Source organism: Orycteropus afer, unplaced genomic scaffold, assembly GCF_000298275.1.
Source record: "Orycteropus afer afer isolate SDZICR_OR568_19922 unplaced genomic scaffold, OryAfe1.0 scaffold00165, whole genome shotgun sequence".
NCBI classification, from domain to species: domain Eukaryota; kingdom Metazoa; phylum Chordata; class Mammalia; order Tubulidentata; family Orycteropodidae; genus Orycteropus; species Orycteropus afer.
Genome location: NW_006921752.1, coordinates 4157405 through 4173955, shown reverse-complemented (window position 1 = coordinate 4173955; position 16551 = coordinate 4157405). Strand labels below are relative to the sequence as shown.

The 16551-nt window shown below is 57.9% G+C and overlaps 3 protein-coding genes across 3 annotated transcripts in view; 2 read left to right on the top strand and 1 right to left on the bottom strand.

Annotated features, from left to right (window-relative positions):
* Nucleotides 1-1332, bottom strand: part of LARGE2 (LARGE xylosyl- and glucuronyltransferase 2) — a 5240-nt gene extending 3908 nt beyond the window's left edge. Inside the window, exons 1-4 of the mRNA XM_007946562.1 lie at nucleotides 1251-1332; nucleotides 1057-1157; nucleotides 654-736; nucleotides 64-223 (exon numbers count right to left, since the gene is read on the bottom strand). Coding sequence (XP_007944753.1) covers nucleotides 64-223; nucleotides 654-736; nucleotides 1057-1157; nucleotides 1251-1332 — 426 coding nt within the window. The remainder of the gene's footprint in view (nucleotides 1-63; nucleotides 224-653; nucleotides 737-1056; nucleotides 1158-1250) is intronic.
* A 5218-nt stretch (nucleotides 1333-6550) lies between these two features.
* Nucleotides 6551-12175, top strand: PEX16 (peroxisomal biogenesis factor 16). The gene is made up of 11 exons (XM_007946532.2): nucleotides 6551-6662; nucleotides 6873-6908; nucleotides 7704-7780; nucleotides 8156-8289; nucleotides 8437-8537; nucleotides 9211-9291; nucleotides 9427-9579; nucleotides 9686-9758; nucleotides 10087-10206; nucleotides 11532-11596; nucleotides 12117-12175. The coding sequence occupies exons 1-11, from the start codon at nucleotides 6551-6553 to the stop codon at nucleotides 12173-12175; spliced, it is 1011 nt and encodes a 336-aa protein (XP_007944723.1).
* Nucleotides 12176-15240: 3065 nt separating this feature from the next.
* On the top strand, nucleotides 15241-15921 carry CUNH11orf94 (chromosome unknown C11orf94 homolog). The gene is made up of 3 exons (XM_007946531.1): nucleotides 15241-15344; nucleotides 15575-15648; nucleotides 15803-15921. Exons 1-3 carry the CDS (start codon nucleotides 15241-15243, stop codon nucleotides 15919-15921), a joined length of 297 nt encoding a protein of 98 aa, XP_007944722.1.
* The last annotated feature ends 630 nt before the right edge of the window (nucleotides 15922-16551 follow it).

Here is a 16551-nt window from a genome sequence, read left to right as displayed (position 1 = left end):
AGATGTGATGGGGCAGGGGCTCCCATGCAGCTGTCTGCCCTGGGAGGAAGAAAAGAAGGACACTTTGGGGGAGGGGAGATGAAGGATCAAGACTCCTGCCTGAAACTCATCAGCGTCATAGAAGCTGACCGCGACAGCAGGCACCATCCACGTATGGAAGAGCGTGTCCAGGATGTTCCTGGCGATGGCATCAGTCACCAAGTGCAGGTGCAATGGATTTTTCCTTTGAGATGGACAGGGAGGAAGTCTGAGGGCCCACAGCTTGAACAGCACAGGCCACCTCCAGCCCAAGGGGCTCAGAGGTGGAAAGCACCATCTTCCATCCCGGCTCTTCAAGGGAGGAAGAGGACACTGTCCCCATGCGACAGATGGGGAAGTTGAGGGTCTGAGACCCAGAAGGAAGAAGACATTGTCCCCATGTGACAGATGGGGAAGTTGAGGGTCTGAGACCCAGAAGGAAGAAGACATTGTCCCCATGTGACAGGGGGGGAAGTTGAGGCTCTGAGACCCAGAAGGAAGACATTGTCCCCATGTGGCAGAGGGGGAAGTTGAGGCTCTGAGACCCAGAGCCGTTCCTAAGACCCTGTGTCTTTCTCCACTTCTAATCTCTAACTTCTAATCTCTAACCCTCTCCCACTGACACCTGTCTGTACCTGTAGAAGAGCAGGGACTTCACCAAGGTGACGACATCTCGGCTGGAGTTATAGCCTGCACACACGATGGCCACATGCAAGAGCTGGGGAGGGGACACCGCGGTCGGTGGCTTTGCCCCTCCTCCACTAACCGCTGAGGACCCCTGGTTGAGCTGGCCTGGCCTGAAGCAACTGCAGCCCCACACCAGAGTCAGAGACAAGGAAGGGCCGGGAGGGGCAGGAGGCCACTCCCCTCATTTCACTAATGGGGAAACTGAGACCCAGAGCAGGAGAAGCGCAAATCCTTAGCTCCTCCAACTGACTGGTCAACGCCGGAGCCAAAGCCAGGTGTTGACACAGCTGGCCAGGCTGGGCGCCTCTGGCGCCCCCAGGGTTCCCAGCACCATGGGCCGCGCGCACCTACCTCGCACTTGGGTAACAGCGACCGCAGCGGGAAGCAGGCCGATCGGTTGTGGTCCCACGGCAGGTCTTCATCTAGTGCAGCAGCCCCCCGCAGCCGCCCGTCTGGAGGGACACGTGGCGTCAGCGGGCAGGACAGGAACCCCGGGCCCCTAGCTCACCCTCCTCGCTCGTGGCGCTCACACTCCAGGTCCCCGCCGAACAGGTAGAATACGATCACCAGCAGCAGCAGCAGCAGCGCGGCAGCCCCCAGCGCCCGGGGGCGCCCTCGAGGCAGCATGGCCGCCCACAGGGGCGCTCTGAGCAGGGCGCGCCCCGGGGCTGCAGGCTCCAGCGCGGGCCCTAGGGAGCGAGTAGAGAGAGAGGAGGGTGGGCCTTGGGCGGCGGGGCCCGACGGCCGCCCGTCCTCGCTTTCTTTCTCGCGACGCCACCCTCACCTGCTCCAGCGGCCCCAGGCCTTGGCCCAGCTCGTGGAGAGACGGGCGGCGCGGGCAGGGGGCGAGGCGCGGGCCAGCCGGGTCCCAGCCGGAGCCGGCCCCGCCCCCGACCTGGGCTCAGGTTTCACCTCCGCTTGGCTGAGCCCGAAGGGGCGGGGAGGCCCCTCTCCCTCCCGGTGGCCTGGCCCCGCCCCTGCCTGGGCAGCCGACCCCCCGCCCGCCTGGGAGGAACCAGGGAATCTCGCTTCTGGGCTGAGTTTCCCACCGGGACTGATGAGAGGGGCTGGAGGAAGTCCTAGTCCCCGTTACCTGCTGTCGAGCCCATCCCCCTCTCCCCAGCTCTGGGGCCCCGTCTCCTCCCCTCAACCGCCCCTGGAGGTGGCGCCCGTGACCCTAGCTCCAGATCAAAGGGACTGTCGCACCGCGGCTGGGCTAAGGGGGAGGAGACTGGAATGCAGGCCCTCGGGGGTCCCGAGCACCTGCTCTGGGGACAGGAGGCGGAGCCAGCCACGACCTGCCCCGGAGCCGCCTAACACCTGGAGCCCCCGCCCCCTGGCCCAGGTGGCCGGGCCCGCGGCGGCACCGGTGCAGCCGGGACAAAGAGGCCTTGTGAAGGTCGCCTCCCGCCCGAGAGCTGGCCAGGGGCCTCCCTGACGTGGGCGGCCGGTCTGGCGCGGCTGGGGAATCCCTCACCTTCGCCGGAACAGTCGTGAGGGCGCCCCCGCCTGCTTGGGTCTCTTTCCTTTCCCGCCCCTCGCACCCCACAGCAGGCCCCAGCGTCGCCTCTAGCCCCAGAGGGGCTGGCGGACGCTCTGGACCGTGAACAAGCACAGCGACGGCTGACTGAGCGCTCGCTCAGTGCCAGGCTCTGGGTGGTTAAGGTTGGACATGCTTCATCTCAGTTAATCTTCAGACAGGCCTGTAACACAGCCACGGTTCTCTCTTGAGAGTTGAAGTGACAACAAGAACGCCCTCTGGCCCCTTGCAGTCACAGGCATCCCCGCCGGTAGGAATGGATTATGTCCCCTGAAAATATGTATTGTAAAGCCTCCTCTCTATACTTTTGGTTATAATCTCATTTGGGAATGAGTTTTCTTTGGTATGTTAAGCCATATCCATGTAGGGGTGTTTTTAAACCAGTGAAGCAAATTAGGACCCAGAAAAGGAGTCCCGGTGGTTAAGGCATTTGGTCCAGCTGATCAAATGGAAGTAGATTGCCCCAGCTCCTCCACAGGAGAAAGTTGAGTCAGTCTGCTTCCTTCAAGATTTACAGCCTTGGAAACCTGAAGGGTGGTGATGTGGACTTGAGGGCAGGGCAGTGAGTTTAGAGTTTAAGACCCAGAAGCAAGAAGAGATGGAGATGGCCGTACCCAGGAGCAGAAACGCAAATAAGACGAGGACCTTTCTCCAGAGCTGACAGAGGAAGAAAGCCTTTCCCAAGACCCGGCACCATGAATTCGGACTTCTAGCCTCCTAAACTGTGAGAAAATAAATGTGTTTGTTAAAGCCACTCACTTGTGGAATTTTTGTTACAGCATCTCTAGGTAACTAAGACACCCTCTTACGCCTGCCCTCCACATCACAGAAAAAGCCTTCTTGCCCAGTCTTCTGGTCTGGTCCTTAAGTGTTTCTTGCCCTGGGGCTGGCCCCTGACATTCCTTTTTCCTGGAGTGCATACCCTCTCAAGGCTGGTCCTGGCTCCTCCTGTGACATCCTGTGTTTCATCGCTGTGTTTATTTTCTTTCTAGCACCAATCACCATCTGAACTGTTTGCTTGTTTATTACTTGTCTCCCCCTATGAATTAAGCTGCACGGGGCACAGTTGTTATGTGCTGTCAAGTTGGCCCCGACTCATCATGACCCCTCCTTGTGTTTCTGAGGCAGTATCACTATGGAAGTAGATTGCCCCATCTTCCTTCCAAGGAGTGGCTGGTGGGTTTGAACCACCAGCCTTCTGGTTAGCAGTCAAGTGCCTTAGGCACTATGTCCCCTGTCTATTTTGTCCTGCACTGGGTCTCTAGTGGCCAAGCAGGGCCCAGCACATCGCAAGTGCTCAGGAAAGGTGCATTGAAGTGGATGGGAATGGATGCCTACCCTCTATGGACTCAACTGGGGCCCACAGGGACTTGGAAAGGGACTTGGACAGCATCCTTTCCCCTAATTTCTGGCTATAAAAACTTAGGGCCTGAGAGGTCCCAAAAGAGGTGTGGATGAACAGCCTAGTCCCATGCCCCAAGACTCCTTGGTGAGGACAGGATGCCTTTCTCTGAGAGAAAGGGACCTGCAAGGAAGGTCTGGCTCTGGGCCTCAGGAAGCCAGGGGTAATGGTTGCTATGGAAACTGAGGGCAGCTCTTTGTGTATCTGGGAGTTGTGAGGAGATGGGAAGATGGGGAGGGGGCATCCAGGCCTTGGAACTTTGAGCCTCCAGGCCCCTGATCCTCATCTCTAGCCTCCATCTGGGCTGGGAGTGAGTGATTCCCTGCCCAAGACCCTGGACAGAGATTAGGGGTGGGGGCAGGGGTTAACGTGAGGGAGCAGGTAGGGCACACAGTGAGGGCCTGGCTCAGGATAAGCCTTCAATAAAGGGTGGGGGACTTAGTGGGAGGACCTGGGTCTACTGATCTATGGTCACTTACAATGCTGGCCCTAGGCTTCCCTCAACCTTACCACTTAGGGGAAACTGAGGTGTGAAGATGCCTGCTGGGTCTGCAAAAGGTTGTTCTGATGATGTGGGTGCAAGTGGGGGATGGGAGAGAAGGGAGACAGGTATGGGCAGATGAAAAGATACTTGTCCTCTAGGCATGGGACTGAGTTTAACCCCAGCTCTGCCCAGGCCTGAATGTATGACCTTGGACCACTCAGCTTCCCCCTCTGGGCCTCAGTGTTCTCATCTGTACCTGTTAGACGGGTTTCTCTCTCCCCCTGTGATTCTGAGCAGACTGAAGGAGGAAGGATCCAGTCCAACCTGCCCTGAAGCCCTTCCAGTCCAGCCAGGTGGCCCAGTCCAGGCTGCAGTCCAGCAGGGAGAGGTTGCCCTGGGTGTTTCCTGCACACATGGTGCTCTTTGTCTCTGGGGCATTATCAGGCCAAGATCTGGAGAGGAAATTCAGACAGCCCTGCTACTGCCAACCTGGAGAGGCCCAATTCTGGGACCGAGGAGGCTTAGGCTCCAGGCCCAGAGTCCCCTGGTTGCAGGGGTATATTCTGCCTGGGGAGGCTGCTCCTGTCTTCCACACCTTTCTCACCTCTCCAGAAGCACAGTCCTGAGACCACCAGCCCTGGGAAACCGCCAGCTCCCATGCTTCACTCTAACACAGCTGCAGAGGGAGGGCTTGGAGAGTGGCAATGGTGAGGTCTGGGCAAACAGGTCCATTGTGATGGTGGGTGGAAGAAAAAAGGGAGAAAGAGGCCCACATGCACACCCTGACCCTAATCCCAGTTGCTGGCTTGTCTGGTGCATGCCCATGGCCACAGCAGCTGTTTTCTGAAATCTTTGCCTTTCTTGAGCCTTGAACACAAGTTCCCTGTATCCTCATTCCTTGGCACAAGAAGAGAGAACAGATATAATTCTCCACTCCATATAGCACAAAAATGAAGCTGGGGTGGAGGGTGGGGAAGGCAGTGGAAGGAAGGAAGGGTAATGGCTTCCGGGAGAGATGTGTAGTTTAAAACACGTTTGGTCAGGCTAGACCAGCATCCGAATCTTGACTGGGCGTTCTTACACGGAACTTTTCCTCATCTGGAGATATTATCTGGAAGAGTCCATTCCGACTCATTGCGACCCTAGCGGACAGAGTAGACGTGCCCCCAAAGGGTTTTCAAAGGTTTAATCTTTACGAAGCAGACTGACTTCTCTCTCCCAGAAGCAGCTGGTGGGTTCCAACCATAGGCATTTCCGTTAGCAGCCAAGCACTTAAACACAGTACCACCAGGGCTTTTTTGGAAGCACGATTAGGTAAAATAAAGCACGGCATTACCACTCAGCTACCGCAAAACCGCCCGTGCGGTCCCCAACTGCGCAGCCTCGTGGCCCCACCCCCTTCCCACAACCAATCAGTGGCCGCCTCCCCGCAGCATCTGTTCCCTCCACCTCTGGCTGCCGCTCTCTCGTCGCCGCCCCTGCCTAGGATCCCGTCCCATTTGGGAAGGGATTTCCTGGAGTAGCCTCCATCCTTTGGGGGCGAGGCTGAGGACAAGAAGGCGCTTCTGGGGACTGGAAAGTATTCTGAGATTTATTCTGAGTTCAAGGACCAATCGCCCTCAAGCCATTTCACAGATGGGGAAACTCGAGGCCCAGAGGGGGGAAACTCCCACCTAAGGTCACCCCGAGCCTCCATCGGAAGGCCGGGAGAGGGTTTTCTCCGCACAGATGGGGGTGCAGGTGCGCATTCTTGTGGCCTAGTCCGTGCAGGAGGTGAGACTCAGCACTGACGGTGCTGACTAGGGGATTGAGACTGCGCTAGGAGGCTGGACTTCTCGTTGCCTGTGTCCCTAGCGGAAGGGAGACGAGGCAACTGGTCAAACGCGAGCCTGCCGACTGTGCTTAGACTCTCCTCGAGGCTCTCCAAGTCTGGCCTTGGCTCCTTTTTGCGCGCTACTTCCTAGCCCTTTAAAAGCCGACCCTCCCGTTCGAGGCTCTCGGCGTTCGATTGGAAAGATTCAGGGCTCCTGGCCTCCAGAATGAACTGTTCAGACTGGCGCTACTGTTCCCGGAACTGCAACTGCGCAGGCGCAAAGGCAGCTAACCCAGAAAGCGGAAGAGCCGGATCCCGACAGCACTGGGTGTGTCGGGGCGGAGAGTGTGTTAACCAATGACTTGAAGGAGCAGAGAGGGCGGGATTAGGCCCGCAGTTGTTAAATGGTACCGAAGTGGGGGGAGGTGATTTAAGAGATGGGGTGAAGGGATGCTTAATGGCCCTTCACGTCACCACCACTAGCCCGCGGAAGTTAAGTAAACGGAGAGGCGGGCCTAGGGCCGGAAGCAGGAAGGAGGGCGCAGGAAGCAGGGCGCTGCAGGCAGTGTTCTGTCGGTCTGTGGGTCTGTCAGTCCTGAGGGCAGGATGGAGAAGTTGCGGCTCCTGGGCCTCCGCTACCAGGAGTACGTGACTCGTCATCCTGCCGCCACGGCCCAGCTGGAGACGGCGGTGCGGGGCCTCAGTTACCTGCTGGCAGGTGCCACCCTGACCTTTGACCCATACATACCTTCGGGTCCCTGACCTCTGACCCCACTGGCCGCCTCCTCTGCGGCGTCGTAGTGGTGACCGTTGTGCTTGGGAGGTCCCTTCCAGGATCCCGTAGGGCGCATGGTAGGGACGTCTGGGGACCCAAAACCACAGGGTGCAACATTGTATTACCAACGCCTCTTTCGTGCCTTCTCTCCAGGTCGCTTCGCCGATTCACACGAGCTGTCGGAGCTAGGTGAGCCGGCCTCTGGGGTGGTTGGAAATGGGCCAAGGCCCTGGAGAGCTTCCCAGAGAGAGTGACTGCTCCGGGTCGGGTCCTGGGCTGTCGGTTACATCACTCTGAATTGGACAGAAATCCATGTCCACTGTCTGGGGGGCCTTCTGTGCCCCTGTTGTGGGGAGACTTGTCTGGGAACCTTGACTTGAGTGTTCACTATCAGACCAGAAGCTAAGTACCTTTCCTGCCTTTGCTCAGTTAATCTTTCCCAGAGTCCAATGAAGTAGGTGCTGTTATTGTTAGTTCAGTGAGGTTGGGGACCAGCCACTGATGGTCCCACATCCAGGATTCAAATCCATCTCTCAAAGTCCAGGATCCCCAGACTGTAGTTGCCTCAGTGTGTGTTTGCCCAGTGAATACTGGAGGTGATAGCAGTGAAGGAGTGAACTGGGTTTTGAAAGGAAAGAAGGGAATAGAATTTCAGGGACTGGCTGAGGAGACAGCAAAGGCCAGGAAGTGGGATCACACATCCATAGCTGCTTGGCACACAGTGGGCAGTTCTGGGCACTGGATGGTGGGTGCTACCCAGCAGGATGGTAGCTGGTTTTGAGATTGCACCACCTGCCCTTGATCCAGCTGCCCACACAGGGGAGCATGAAGCTTTGAGGAGGAGGGCAGAGAGTCAGGTTGGTTTCCACAGAGTCTGTGGGTGGCTGAGCAGCGCAGGTGATGGGCAATCCCTGCAGCTTTGGGGAGAAGGTGATGGGTGGAGGCTGCAGAGCCAGCCACTCAAAACCACGTTCTGCCCCTCAGTGTACTCTGCCTCTAATCTGCTTGTTCTGCTCAATGACGGGATCCTCCGGAAGGAGCTTCGGAAAAAGTTGCCTGTGGTGAGGATTCTGCCAGGGACTGGGGTGGGAAACACAAGGACTTAGGAAGGAAAAAGTAACAACCAGCCTATGTGTACAGCCTGTGTTATAGTCTGATAGAGGTCGTGTCCTTTGGAGCCTTACACCACCTCATAAGGTTCAAAGTATCTGTGGCGCCATCTTTGAATGAAGAGACTAGGTTTCAGAGAGGTGTGGCGTAGCTTGTCTCCAAGTCACTCACCCTGTTAGTGGTGGAGTTGGTGTTGGAGGCCAGGTCAGGTCTGCAGACTTTGGCTTGGAAAGGGGACGATCCACATCTCCTGTCAGAGGAGGCCCCTAGGTGGAGGGCCTGGGACTAGGTGAGCCTCCTGACCTCTTGGCTTGGGGCTCTTGCAGTCACTGTCCCAGCAGAAGCTACTGACATGGCTGAGCGTGCTGGAGTGCGTGGAGGTGTTCATGGAGATGGGGGCCACCAAGGTGTGGGGAGAAGTAGGCCGCTGGCTTGTCATCGCCCTCATCCAGCTAGCCAAGTAGGTTGGGACTGTGGAGGCAGAGCCTTGGTGGGGGTTCTCTGACCTGCTGTGCAGGCGCTCAGTAGAGCGCCTCGAGCCCCTGCCAGCTCGCCATGCCCCCCAGCCCTGCCGTGCTCCCCAGCTCTGCCGTACTCCCCAACCCAGGGCTGTGCTGCGGATGTTTCTGCTGATCTGGTTCAAGGCTGGCCTCCAGACCTCACCCCCCATCGTTCCTCTGGACAGGGAGGCCCAGGCACGGCCCCTGGGTAAGCTTCCTCCCCACTCCGGAGGGGACTCATGTGGATTTATAACTGACCACATGAATATATCATCATCCATATATGAAACACATCTACCCTCATCGACTAACTTCTCCCCATTACCCTATATTTTATGGAAAAGGAAACAGATTAGGTTAAGGGGAGGGGTCAGAACTGGGACCCAGGACATCTGATGTCAGAGACATTCTTTTATGTGAGCAGCAGGAAGAGGGGACAGGGCATCAGCAGGAGGGAAGAGTCCTGCCAACTTCATCTCTGAGCCTGGTTCTCCAAGAGTCTGCCCTTCAAGCCTTGGGACCTAACCCCTGTGGACCTCTGGACCCCACTCTCCTGGCCTTGAATGGGAATAGTTCTTTGTTTCTCATCACGGTTTGTGAAAGCACAGGCCCTCTGGTCTTTTGGTCCCTTAGATATAGCTGGTCTGGACGCCTTCTACTTTGCTCCATCCCCTGGGCATCCTGGTTCCAGGCTGGCTCTTCCTGTGGCTGTTCCTGTGCTGAGCCACAGCCCCTGGCTGCCATTCTTGATTCAGCGCTCCCTTAGTATGAGTTCTTCAGCTCCTTTCTGAGCGCATGAGCATTCATTTCATATGTGTTCTTTGCAGGCTTTCTTGGCATCACATCCCTCTGACAGTGTGGCTTCTGTTTATCCCTGTTAGATGGTGACCCCAGCCCTGGCAGCCAGGAACAGCCCTATGTGGGGAAGCGGTCGAGCCGCGTGGTGCGAACCCTGCAGAACAGTAAGTGTAGGACGCAGCTGGACTGGGCGCCCGTGCTGAGGTCAGTGTGGGCCTGAGGGACGACTCCCATACTGCCCGCATTCTCCCTGCCCAGCCTGGGCCTGGCTTGCTCATCTGCCAGCCCTTGTGTTCCAGCTCCATCCCTGCACTCAAGGCACTGGGGCGCCCCCCAGCAGCGAGAGAGACAGCAGCAGCAGCACCACGAAGAGCTGAATATCACCCCCACTTCACTGGGGCTTCAGGAGACCATCGCAGAGTCCTTGTATATTGCTCGGCCCCTGCTGCACTGTATCCTTAGCATGGGGTGGGCTGGGGCTGCAAGGTACAGGCAGATCGGAGAGTGGCAGGTGCCAGGCCCATGTGCTGGAGACCTCCTTGACTCTTTGGCCATCAGTGCTCAGCCTGGGCCTCTGGGGCCAGCGGTCGTGGACGCCTTGGCTTCTGTCTGGTGTTGTGGACGTGACCAGGTGGGCCTGGGCGTCACTCCCTCCACTGGGCCATGGGCTGTCACCTCTGTCCCTTCAGGCTCTGCTCTCCTGGCCTTGAACAGGGGCAGGTGTGTGCCTCTCATCATGGTCGCGTGAAAGCAAAGGGCTGAGAAGACATGACCCCTCTGGTGCTGTGGTCCCATAGACGTAGCTGGGCTGGGCCTCCCCACGGCTTGCTCCAGCCCCTGGTGAGCCTGGTTCTTGGCTGGCTCTTGTCAGGTGGCTCCTGCTCCTCCTGTCGCTGCCCATGTAGAAACCCAGCCCATGGCCCCTGGCCCTGGCCCTGACTGTGTCTCCCACCCCCCAGCCTGAGCCTCCTGAGTGACAGGAAGGGCCTGACCCAGAGGGAACGGCTAGAGCTCCGGCGCCGGACCACCTTGCTGCTCTTCTACCTGCTGCGCTCCCCCTTCTATGACCGCTTCTCTGAGTAAGGCCCAGCCCCAGGTGGTGTTGGCAGCACTAGCACTGGGCTAGGGAAGGGGAGGAGAGCACTAGGGTGCCAGCCCCTGCGCTGCCTGCCATCCTCCCCTGACCCCTCACTGAGCATGCACTATGTGCCCAGCTGCAGTTACTCCCTGTTCCACCAGATGCCAGCCCCTTCCCGCCCTGACTGTGGGGCCAGCCCCTGCTGGAGAGACGCTGAGGGCTGGCCCACAGGGTGGGGGGTGCTGGCTCTCCACATCCCACAGCTCAGCCCCGCCTCTTCCAGGCATGTGTTTTGGATTAGCCCTTCTCTCAGAGGCGGCAGTCAAGGCTCAGAGAGGTTGTATGACTCACCACGCAGATCCAGCCACCCAGCAGATGAGTGGCCGAGCCACACCTTAAATCCATGTTCTCCTCTGGTGTGTTCCCTGCCTTGCTGAGCCCCTACTCCATCACTGGAGCTCCCAGCCTCAGCCAGCCATAGAAAGACCTGTGGAAGAGGCGGCAGAGAGGAGCAACCTGGGTGGCTGCTTGAGAGGAGGAGATTTGAGGAGGGGTCCTGGGGCCGTGAGACAGACCGGAGCTCCCAGGATGCCCTTTCTCTGGGTCTCAGTAAATGTCCTGCTTAAGAATGAACTGTTAACTGGAATTGCATTTACTGTTATGGCCACAGGACCTGTGGTATTTCCTCTGGAACAGCAGGAAGCATTCTTCAACTATACTTAATACTGTTGTTGTTATTGGCTGCCATCAAGTCCACTGGGACTTATAACGATCCCATGTGACACAGTGAACCTGCCTCAGGGTTTTCTTGAATGTGCCTTGTGTAGTCCTTACATAAGCAGATTGGCAGGTCTTTTTTCTACAAAGCCACTATGTGGGTTCAAACTGGCAACCTTTTAGTTAGCAGCCAAGCCCTCACCACTCTCATCTTTGGCCTATGAGGTTTCCATGTGGCTCTGCTCCTCTGCCAGCCTGGGGTCTCTTAAGGGATGCCCTGGCGCTGTTCTCCCATAAAATCCTCCCCTACCCCTGCCCTGGCACTGCTCTGTACCTGGCACTCAGAAGCACGTGGCGTTGGACGTCTGGAAAGAAAAGGAAAAAGGAAGGACTGGGAGGGCAGGGCCAGCCAGAGATGCCGGTTGTGAGCGTCTTGGGCTGGGGCCGGGTCGCAGGGGCAGAGAGCAGAGCCAGCCCCAGTGGCCTCTCCCTTTGGTAATGGGGTCCGTCCTAGCTCTTTGCCTTTAGTCAGGCGGTCACTGCGGGCTTTTAGTGCTTTCGTTTACCTGGGCTTGGACCCTACTCAGTCCTGTTATCTTCTCCCTCCAGGGCCAAGATCCTCTTTCTGCTCCAGCTGCTGGCAGACCATGTCCCTGGCATTGGCCTGGTCACAAGTAAGTGTGGGGTGGGGTGGTGATACCAAGTGCAGTGGCTCTCATTCGTTCGTGGGCCGTTTCCCTTGAGGGTATTTTCCCTGCCTTTTTGTAATTTGGTGCTTGGCACAGTCAGGGGTGGGTGACAGTTCCTGAGCAGGGGCCAGGGTGGCTGACAGATGCTCAGGAGTGGGAGGGAGGGGTACCCTGGTTGGAGGGGTGTTAGACCACATTGGGCTCAAAACCTTTTTCCTGCCTTAGTATCCTGGGCAATATGAGACAGTCTGATGTGGGTGAAGGATTATCTGGTGGGAAGAGGCCCACCTCACAGAGAAGGTTCAGATCTGGCTCTGCCTACACAGGGTGCAGCCATTTGGCCTCTGAGCCTGAGGGTCCCTGTTTATATATGGGATGGAGGCCCCTGCTGATCCTCCCTCCCATCTGCTTATGCAGATGGGGGTTGTGTGGGGTAGCTTGGCCCAGTAGGAGGGCCGTGGGAGGAACGGAGCCATGGCCCTGTATCTGTTCTCTCTCCTTACAGGGCCGCTCATGGATTACTTGCCCACCTGGCAGAAAATTTATTTCTACAATTGGGGCTGACAGTCAACCTGGAGTGGGGTGCCGGGAGGGGCAGGATGGCATGGTCTGCTGCCGTGGGCCGGGGGTGGCTCAGCCCTCGGTCCCCTGGCCCCACTTCCCTAATAAAACTGACTCTGGCCATGTCTAGGCATGTGGCTTCTCTGTGCCCCCACCCAGGGTACCTGGCACCCTCACCCTGGCTGGGCTTTGCCCTCAGCTCCGGCCCCACCCTAGTGCCCTCATGACTTCGAAGAGCCCCTCTGGCGACGGAGCACTGCTGCTCAGCTGTCGCCGGGTCACGGAACCCCCACCAGGACTGGGACGCAGGTTCCTTGAGCCACTGAAAGCTATTTAACACCCAGACACCCCAAGACCTCTGCTGAGCCTAGGAAGCGAAGCCGCTTGCCTTGGCAGCTGCAGGGGCGAACGCTGCTCTCCCCGGTTCCCGAGGAAAACAGACCAGACAACCTGGACAGTAGGATGACAGCTACCCAATGTGTCTTTGCCAAGACTCCACTGCACCTTCCCTCTGCAGGGCCTGTGGCTCTGGCCGGCTGACCCCGTGATGCAGCTTGGTGGATGGTGGGCCCAGCTCCAGTGCAGAGGGGCCCCCCACGGCAGACAGCCACCTCTACCCCACCACCCGCGGTCAAGACTCTTTTTGTACATCTATTTATTGCAGCAACCTATGTGTTCTCACCTCAATGCATATAAGGTCGCACCTAACCCTGGATGAGCAAAAGGCACTTCTCCCTAGGAAAGAATGTCAAGCACTGCACAGTCCCAGGGTTGGGGAAGGACTGGGAGTCTGACTCTGCAAGAGAGCAGGGTGCAGGTTCAGAGGGGACGAGCAAGGGCCATCTGTCCTCATGCTGTGGCTCCTTGTTTCCTGGTGGCCCAGTCCACCTGGACTCCTGCAGGCTGCTGTGGTGGGTGGAGGTGCCTAGACAGATGGGGCAGCAGGCACACTGCTGTCTGCTCTGCCCTTGCCCACATGCCCCTGCTCCTGCCCTGTACGTGGCCACCCCCCTCCTGCTGGAGGTTCTAACCAAACACATGGCCCCTTCAACTCGGAGGGCTCCGTGCCTTGCTTACTGCAGGGGTATCAGTCATCCTGCATCCCCATGCCTCACCCTCTTCCCAGATCTCCAGCTGGAGAGCCACCCTTTGGGAAGCACCAGGTCTACTGTGATGTTGCTTGCCCCACTCCCTTCTGGGGAGATGAATGTGCTGACCCACAGGGGAAACAGTATCACTGGGCCTGGCTCCAGAGCAGGCTCTGTGTCCAGAGACTGAACACGGTGCAGTTGCCCTCCAGCTCTCACAGATTATGGAGGAGACACGTGCAATGGTGTGCAGTGCACCGTTTTTGCAATAAAACGGCTTGGGGGAGGGGTCGTTGGGACCCTCTACCCGAAGAGGTGGTGCAGGGGAGTGAAGAGACAAATCGGGGAGGGAAAGCTTCATGCAATGCAGGCTTCTCGGGAGGCAGAGGGCAAGGAGGGTCTGTGTGGGACATCACTCGTGTCACTGTGAAATGTGGGGCTGTCTTGGCTAGAGCTGGGACAATAAGGAGCATCACGTCTGGCCAGAAACGTGGGCCTGTGGTGGTAGGCAGTGGGGGAGGGCTTGTTTTTAAACATTCCAGCAGCCTAGTGGAGGATGTGTTGGTGGGTGGAGCTAGGGGGACATAAGCAGGGAAACTGGGGGCACAGGCCTGTGGCAGTCAGAAGAGCTAACTTAAAGCAATGGCAGTGGGACTAGAGAGATGAGGATGTAACTGAAGCAGGCCTTGGGGACTGGTTGTAGACCAAGAGCAAGAGGGAGGCACCTGGGAGGCAGGGAGACAAGAACAAGGGGCTTTGGAGTGAAGCAGCACATGAACTCCTGGGTTCTTGGTGGGGTGAACCTCAGTAGGGGCAGTAGACACAAAGGCAGCTTGTGGGAGGTGGGCTGAGCCTGCAGGAGAGGACTGGACTGAAGGGAATCCCAAAACTGTCAGCTTCCAGGGATCCTCAAGACCAGGACTGTGAATGAGTACACTCGGGGAGAGCCAGGGTCGGAGACAAGGGCTCGCCCTCTGCGCCTCGGACACTGGCTCAGTTAAAGGGGGCCGGTGGGTCCACTGGTTTTGCAGAAGCCCCAGATTCCTTAGGCTCAACTCAGATTCTGATCCCATAGGGCTGGTGCAGCACCATGGATTTGCGTGGAACAGCCGCAGCTCGGCCTCAGACCTGTGGAGTGATTCAACGCTGCATGCATTCACTCAACAAATATTTATTGAGCACCTACTAGGTGTCCAGTGCTGGGGATTCTGCATGAACCACACCTCCCCATCCCTGCCCTCACAAAGCTTCCACTCTAGGGAGTAGGTCCAGGGTTTTGCCACCACACTTGAGAACCCTTTCTCCAGCCTCAGGGGTGGTGGCAGGGACCTGTAGCACCCCCGGCCCAGGCTGTTCTAAGCTGCAGGGAGCAAAGTGGGGAGGCCCCAGAGAGCAGGAGGTGAGGAGTCTGTACTTCCTCCTCTCATGGTAGCATCACAGAACAGGTCAGGGTAAGTGACCTAGTCTGGGTTCTTCAGCTGGCAGGACCTTCCTGGGACCATGGAGATGGCAGAGAGCAGGAAAGGAGGCTGAGGGGAAATGGCTGGGGCTCTCTGTGGCGAGTGTTCGGTGACCATGATCTCAGTTGCAGGCCTACTGTGTGCCAGACTTTGTTCGACACATTATGTCCATTACTTTCCAACCACTCTTACAGGTAAGGAATGTGAGGCACAGAGATTATATAATCTGCCCATCCAGCAAGAGGCCAGGTCAGAATCCAAGTGAAACCTGTCTGTGTTCTCGGTTTTTGGGTGATGAAACTCTTAACAGGATTTGGTTTGGCACCTGTCAGTGTACAGCATCAGTAAACCAAACCCAACACCTCAGGTGGTAGTTTCTGGCCTAACCCCAGAGCCGTTGCTGACCATGAGCCCTGGAACTAATGCCCTTTGTGAGGTGGCCCAGGGAGTCAGACAGCAGGTTCCGTCCTACTGCTGGGGGAGGGGCAGGCAGAAGCTGAGACCAAGGTCCTTGTAGGAGATGGTTCTCGCCATGCTGGGGGCTCTGTACCCCAGGGCCAGACTGACCCTGTTCTTCCTCTACCTTGTCCTGGCGGCCGCACTCCTTCGCCCCCAGCCCCTGAGGTAACGTCTGGTGGGGGCTCCACAGGGACCCAAAGGCCTTTGAGCTCGGGGCTCAGCTGTGCAGCTCTCCCTCCCTGGAGGAAAGGCTGGCCCCGGGCTCCTGGGCATCATGGGGCTTGCCAAATCCCCCCACCCGGGGCATTCCTCTGTTCACAGGGAGGTGGGAGCGGTGGCAGCTTAGCCTGCCCTGCCACTGGGGGCAAAGCTGAGCACCCCAACATCTCCCACAGGCCTCAGCGATCCGTTCCTGAGGAGTTTTCGGCCCCCTTGGAACTCTCGGAGCCGCTTTCCGGTCTGGTGGATGGTAGTGTCTCCCAACCTTTTCCTCTGTCCCTCTCCCCTCCCTGGGAGCAGGAGTCTTTAGGGTCTTCTCATCCCATACAGCATCTGTTCCAAGGGCAACTTCAGTCTGGTTCAAACCCAGACTCTCCCTCCCAAACCCTCTTTTCTCCCTTCAGACTATGGCGTCCGACCCAAGCACCCCTGGCCACAAGGGCTGCGGCCCCTCCTCTCTCGAGCCCAGCAGCGTAAGCGAGATGGGCCAGACATGGCTGAGTATTACGACACACACCTGTGACAGGAGCCCCTTATAAAGCTATTCTGTGCAGCAAAGGCTTGGGCTTTCCTAGGCATGTGGGGTGGGTGTGGGAGGGGGTCCATGGAGATACACCCGCTGTGGTCCAGACAGGAAATGGCACTTTAATAATTGTGGCCAGGATGACAAGGCCAAATGAGGCCACAGCTGAGGCAGCCAAGGGGCCCCAGCTGGACTAGGTCAGTCAAGCGCCTCCTTTTCCTGCCAGGCCAGGACCTGCTGAAGCTTCTTCTGCCCCGTTGAGGTCCTAAGCCTGCCAGGCACCAGCATGCTGGCGAGACTGTGGGTGGGAGACATCCTGAGGCCATATGAGTGACAGGGCTGAGAACAGGGGCCTCACCTCCACTTGGTGCCATTTCCTTACCGGAAAGTCCTCAGGAGGTGGCTGCGCTCGGCCTGAGCTCAGGGCTTTTTGGTTGGGGTTGGGGGCGGGGGCAGGGTGGCCACTTGCAGGTGGCATGGACACCGTCAAGGCAGGAGCCAATAACCACGGAGCCCAGGCAGTGGGACAGAGGCCCAGGACAGGGCAGAACTCTCTGCCCCAAGGACGGGTGGGTATCTTCCATAGCCAGAGGCCCGACATCCCCAGCCCTGCCCTTCCCAACCCTGGGC

What these genes read in the sequence shown, in the direction of transcription:
- PEX16 (XM_007946532.2), top strand. Translation starts at nt 6,551, where the DNA reads ATGGAGAAGTTGCGGCTCCTGGGCCTCCGCTACCAGGAGTACGTGACT. An exon ending in GCCCTCATCCAGCTAGCCAA is followed by an intron (nt 8,290 to 8,436) that starts GTAGGTTGGGAC and finishes TCCCCAACCCAG; the next exon opens with GGCTGTGCTGCGGATGTTTC. An exon ending in GGTGTTGTGGACGTGACCAG is followed by an intron (nt 9,759 to 10,086) that starts GTGGGCCTGGGC and finishes CCCACCCCCCAG; the next exon opens with CCTGAGCCTCCTGAGTGACA.
- CUNH11orf94 (XM_007946531.1), top strand. Translation starts at nt 15,241, where the DNA reads ATGGTTCTCGCCATGCTGGGGGCTCTGTACCCCAGGGCCAGACTGACC. An exon ending in CTTCGCCCCCAGCCCCTGAG is followed by an intron (nt 15,345 to 15,574) that starts GTAACGTCTGGT and finishes CATCTCCCACAG; the next exon opens with GCCTCAGCGATCCGTTCCTG. An exon ending in GCTTTCCGGTCTGGTGGATG is followed by an intron (nt 15,649 to 15,802) that starts GTAGTGTCTCCC and finishes TTCTCCCTTCAG; the next exon opens with ACTATGGCGTCCGACCCAAG.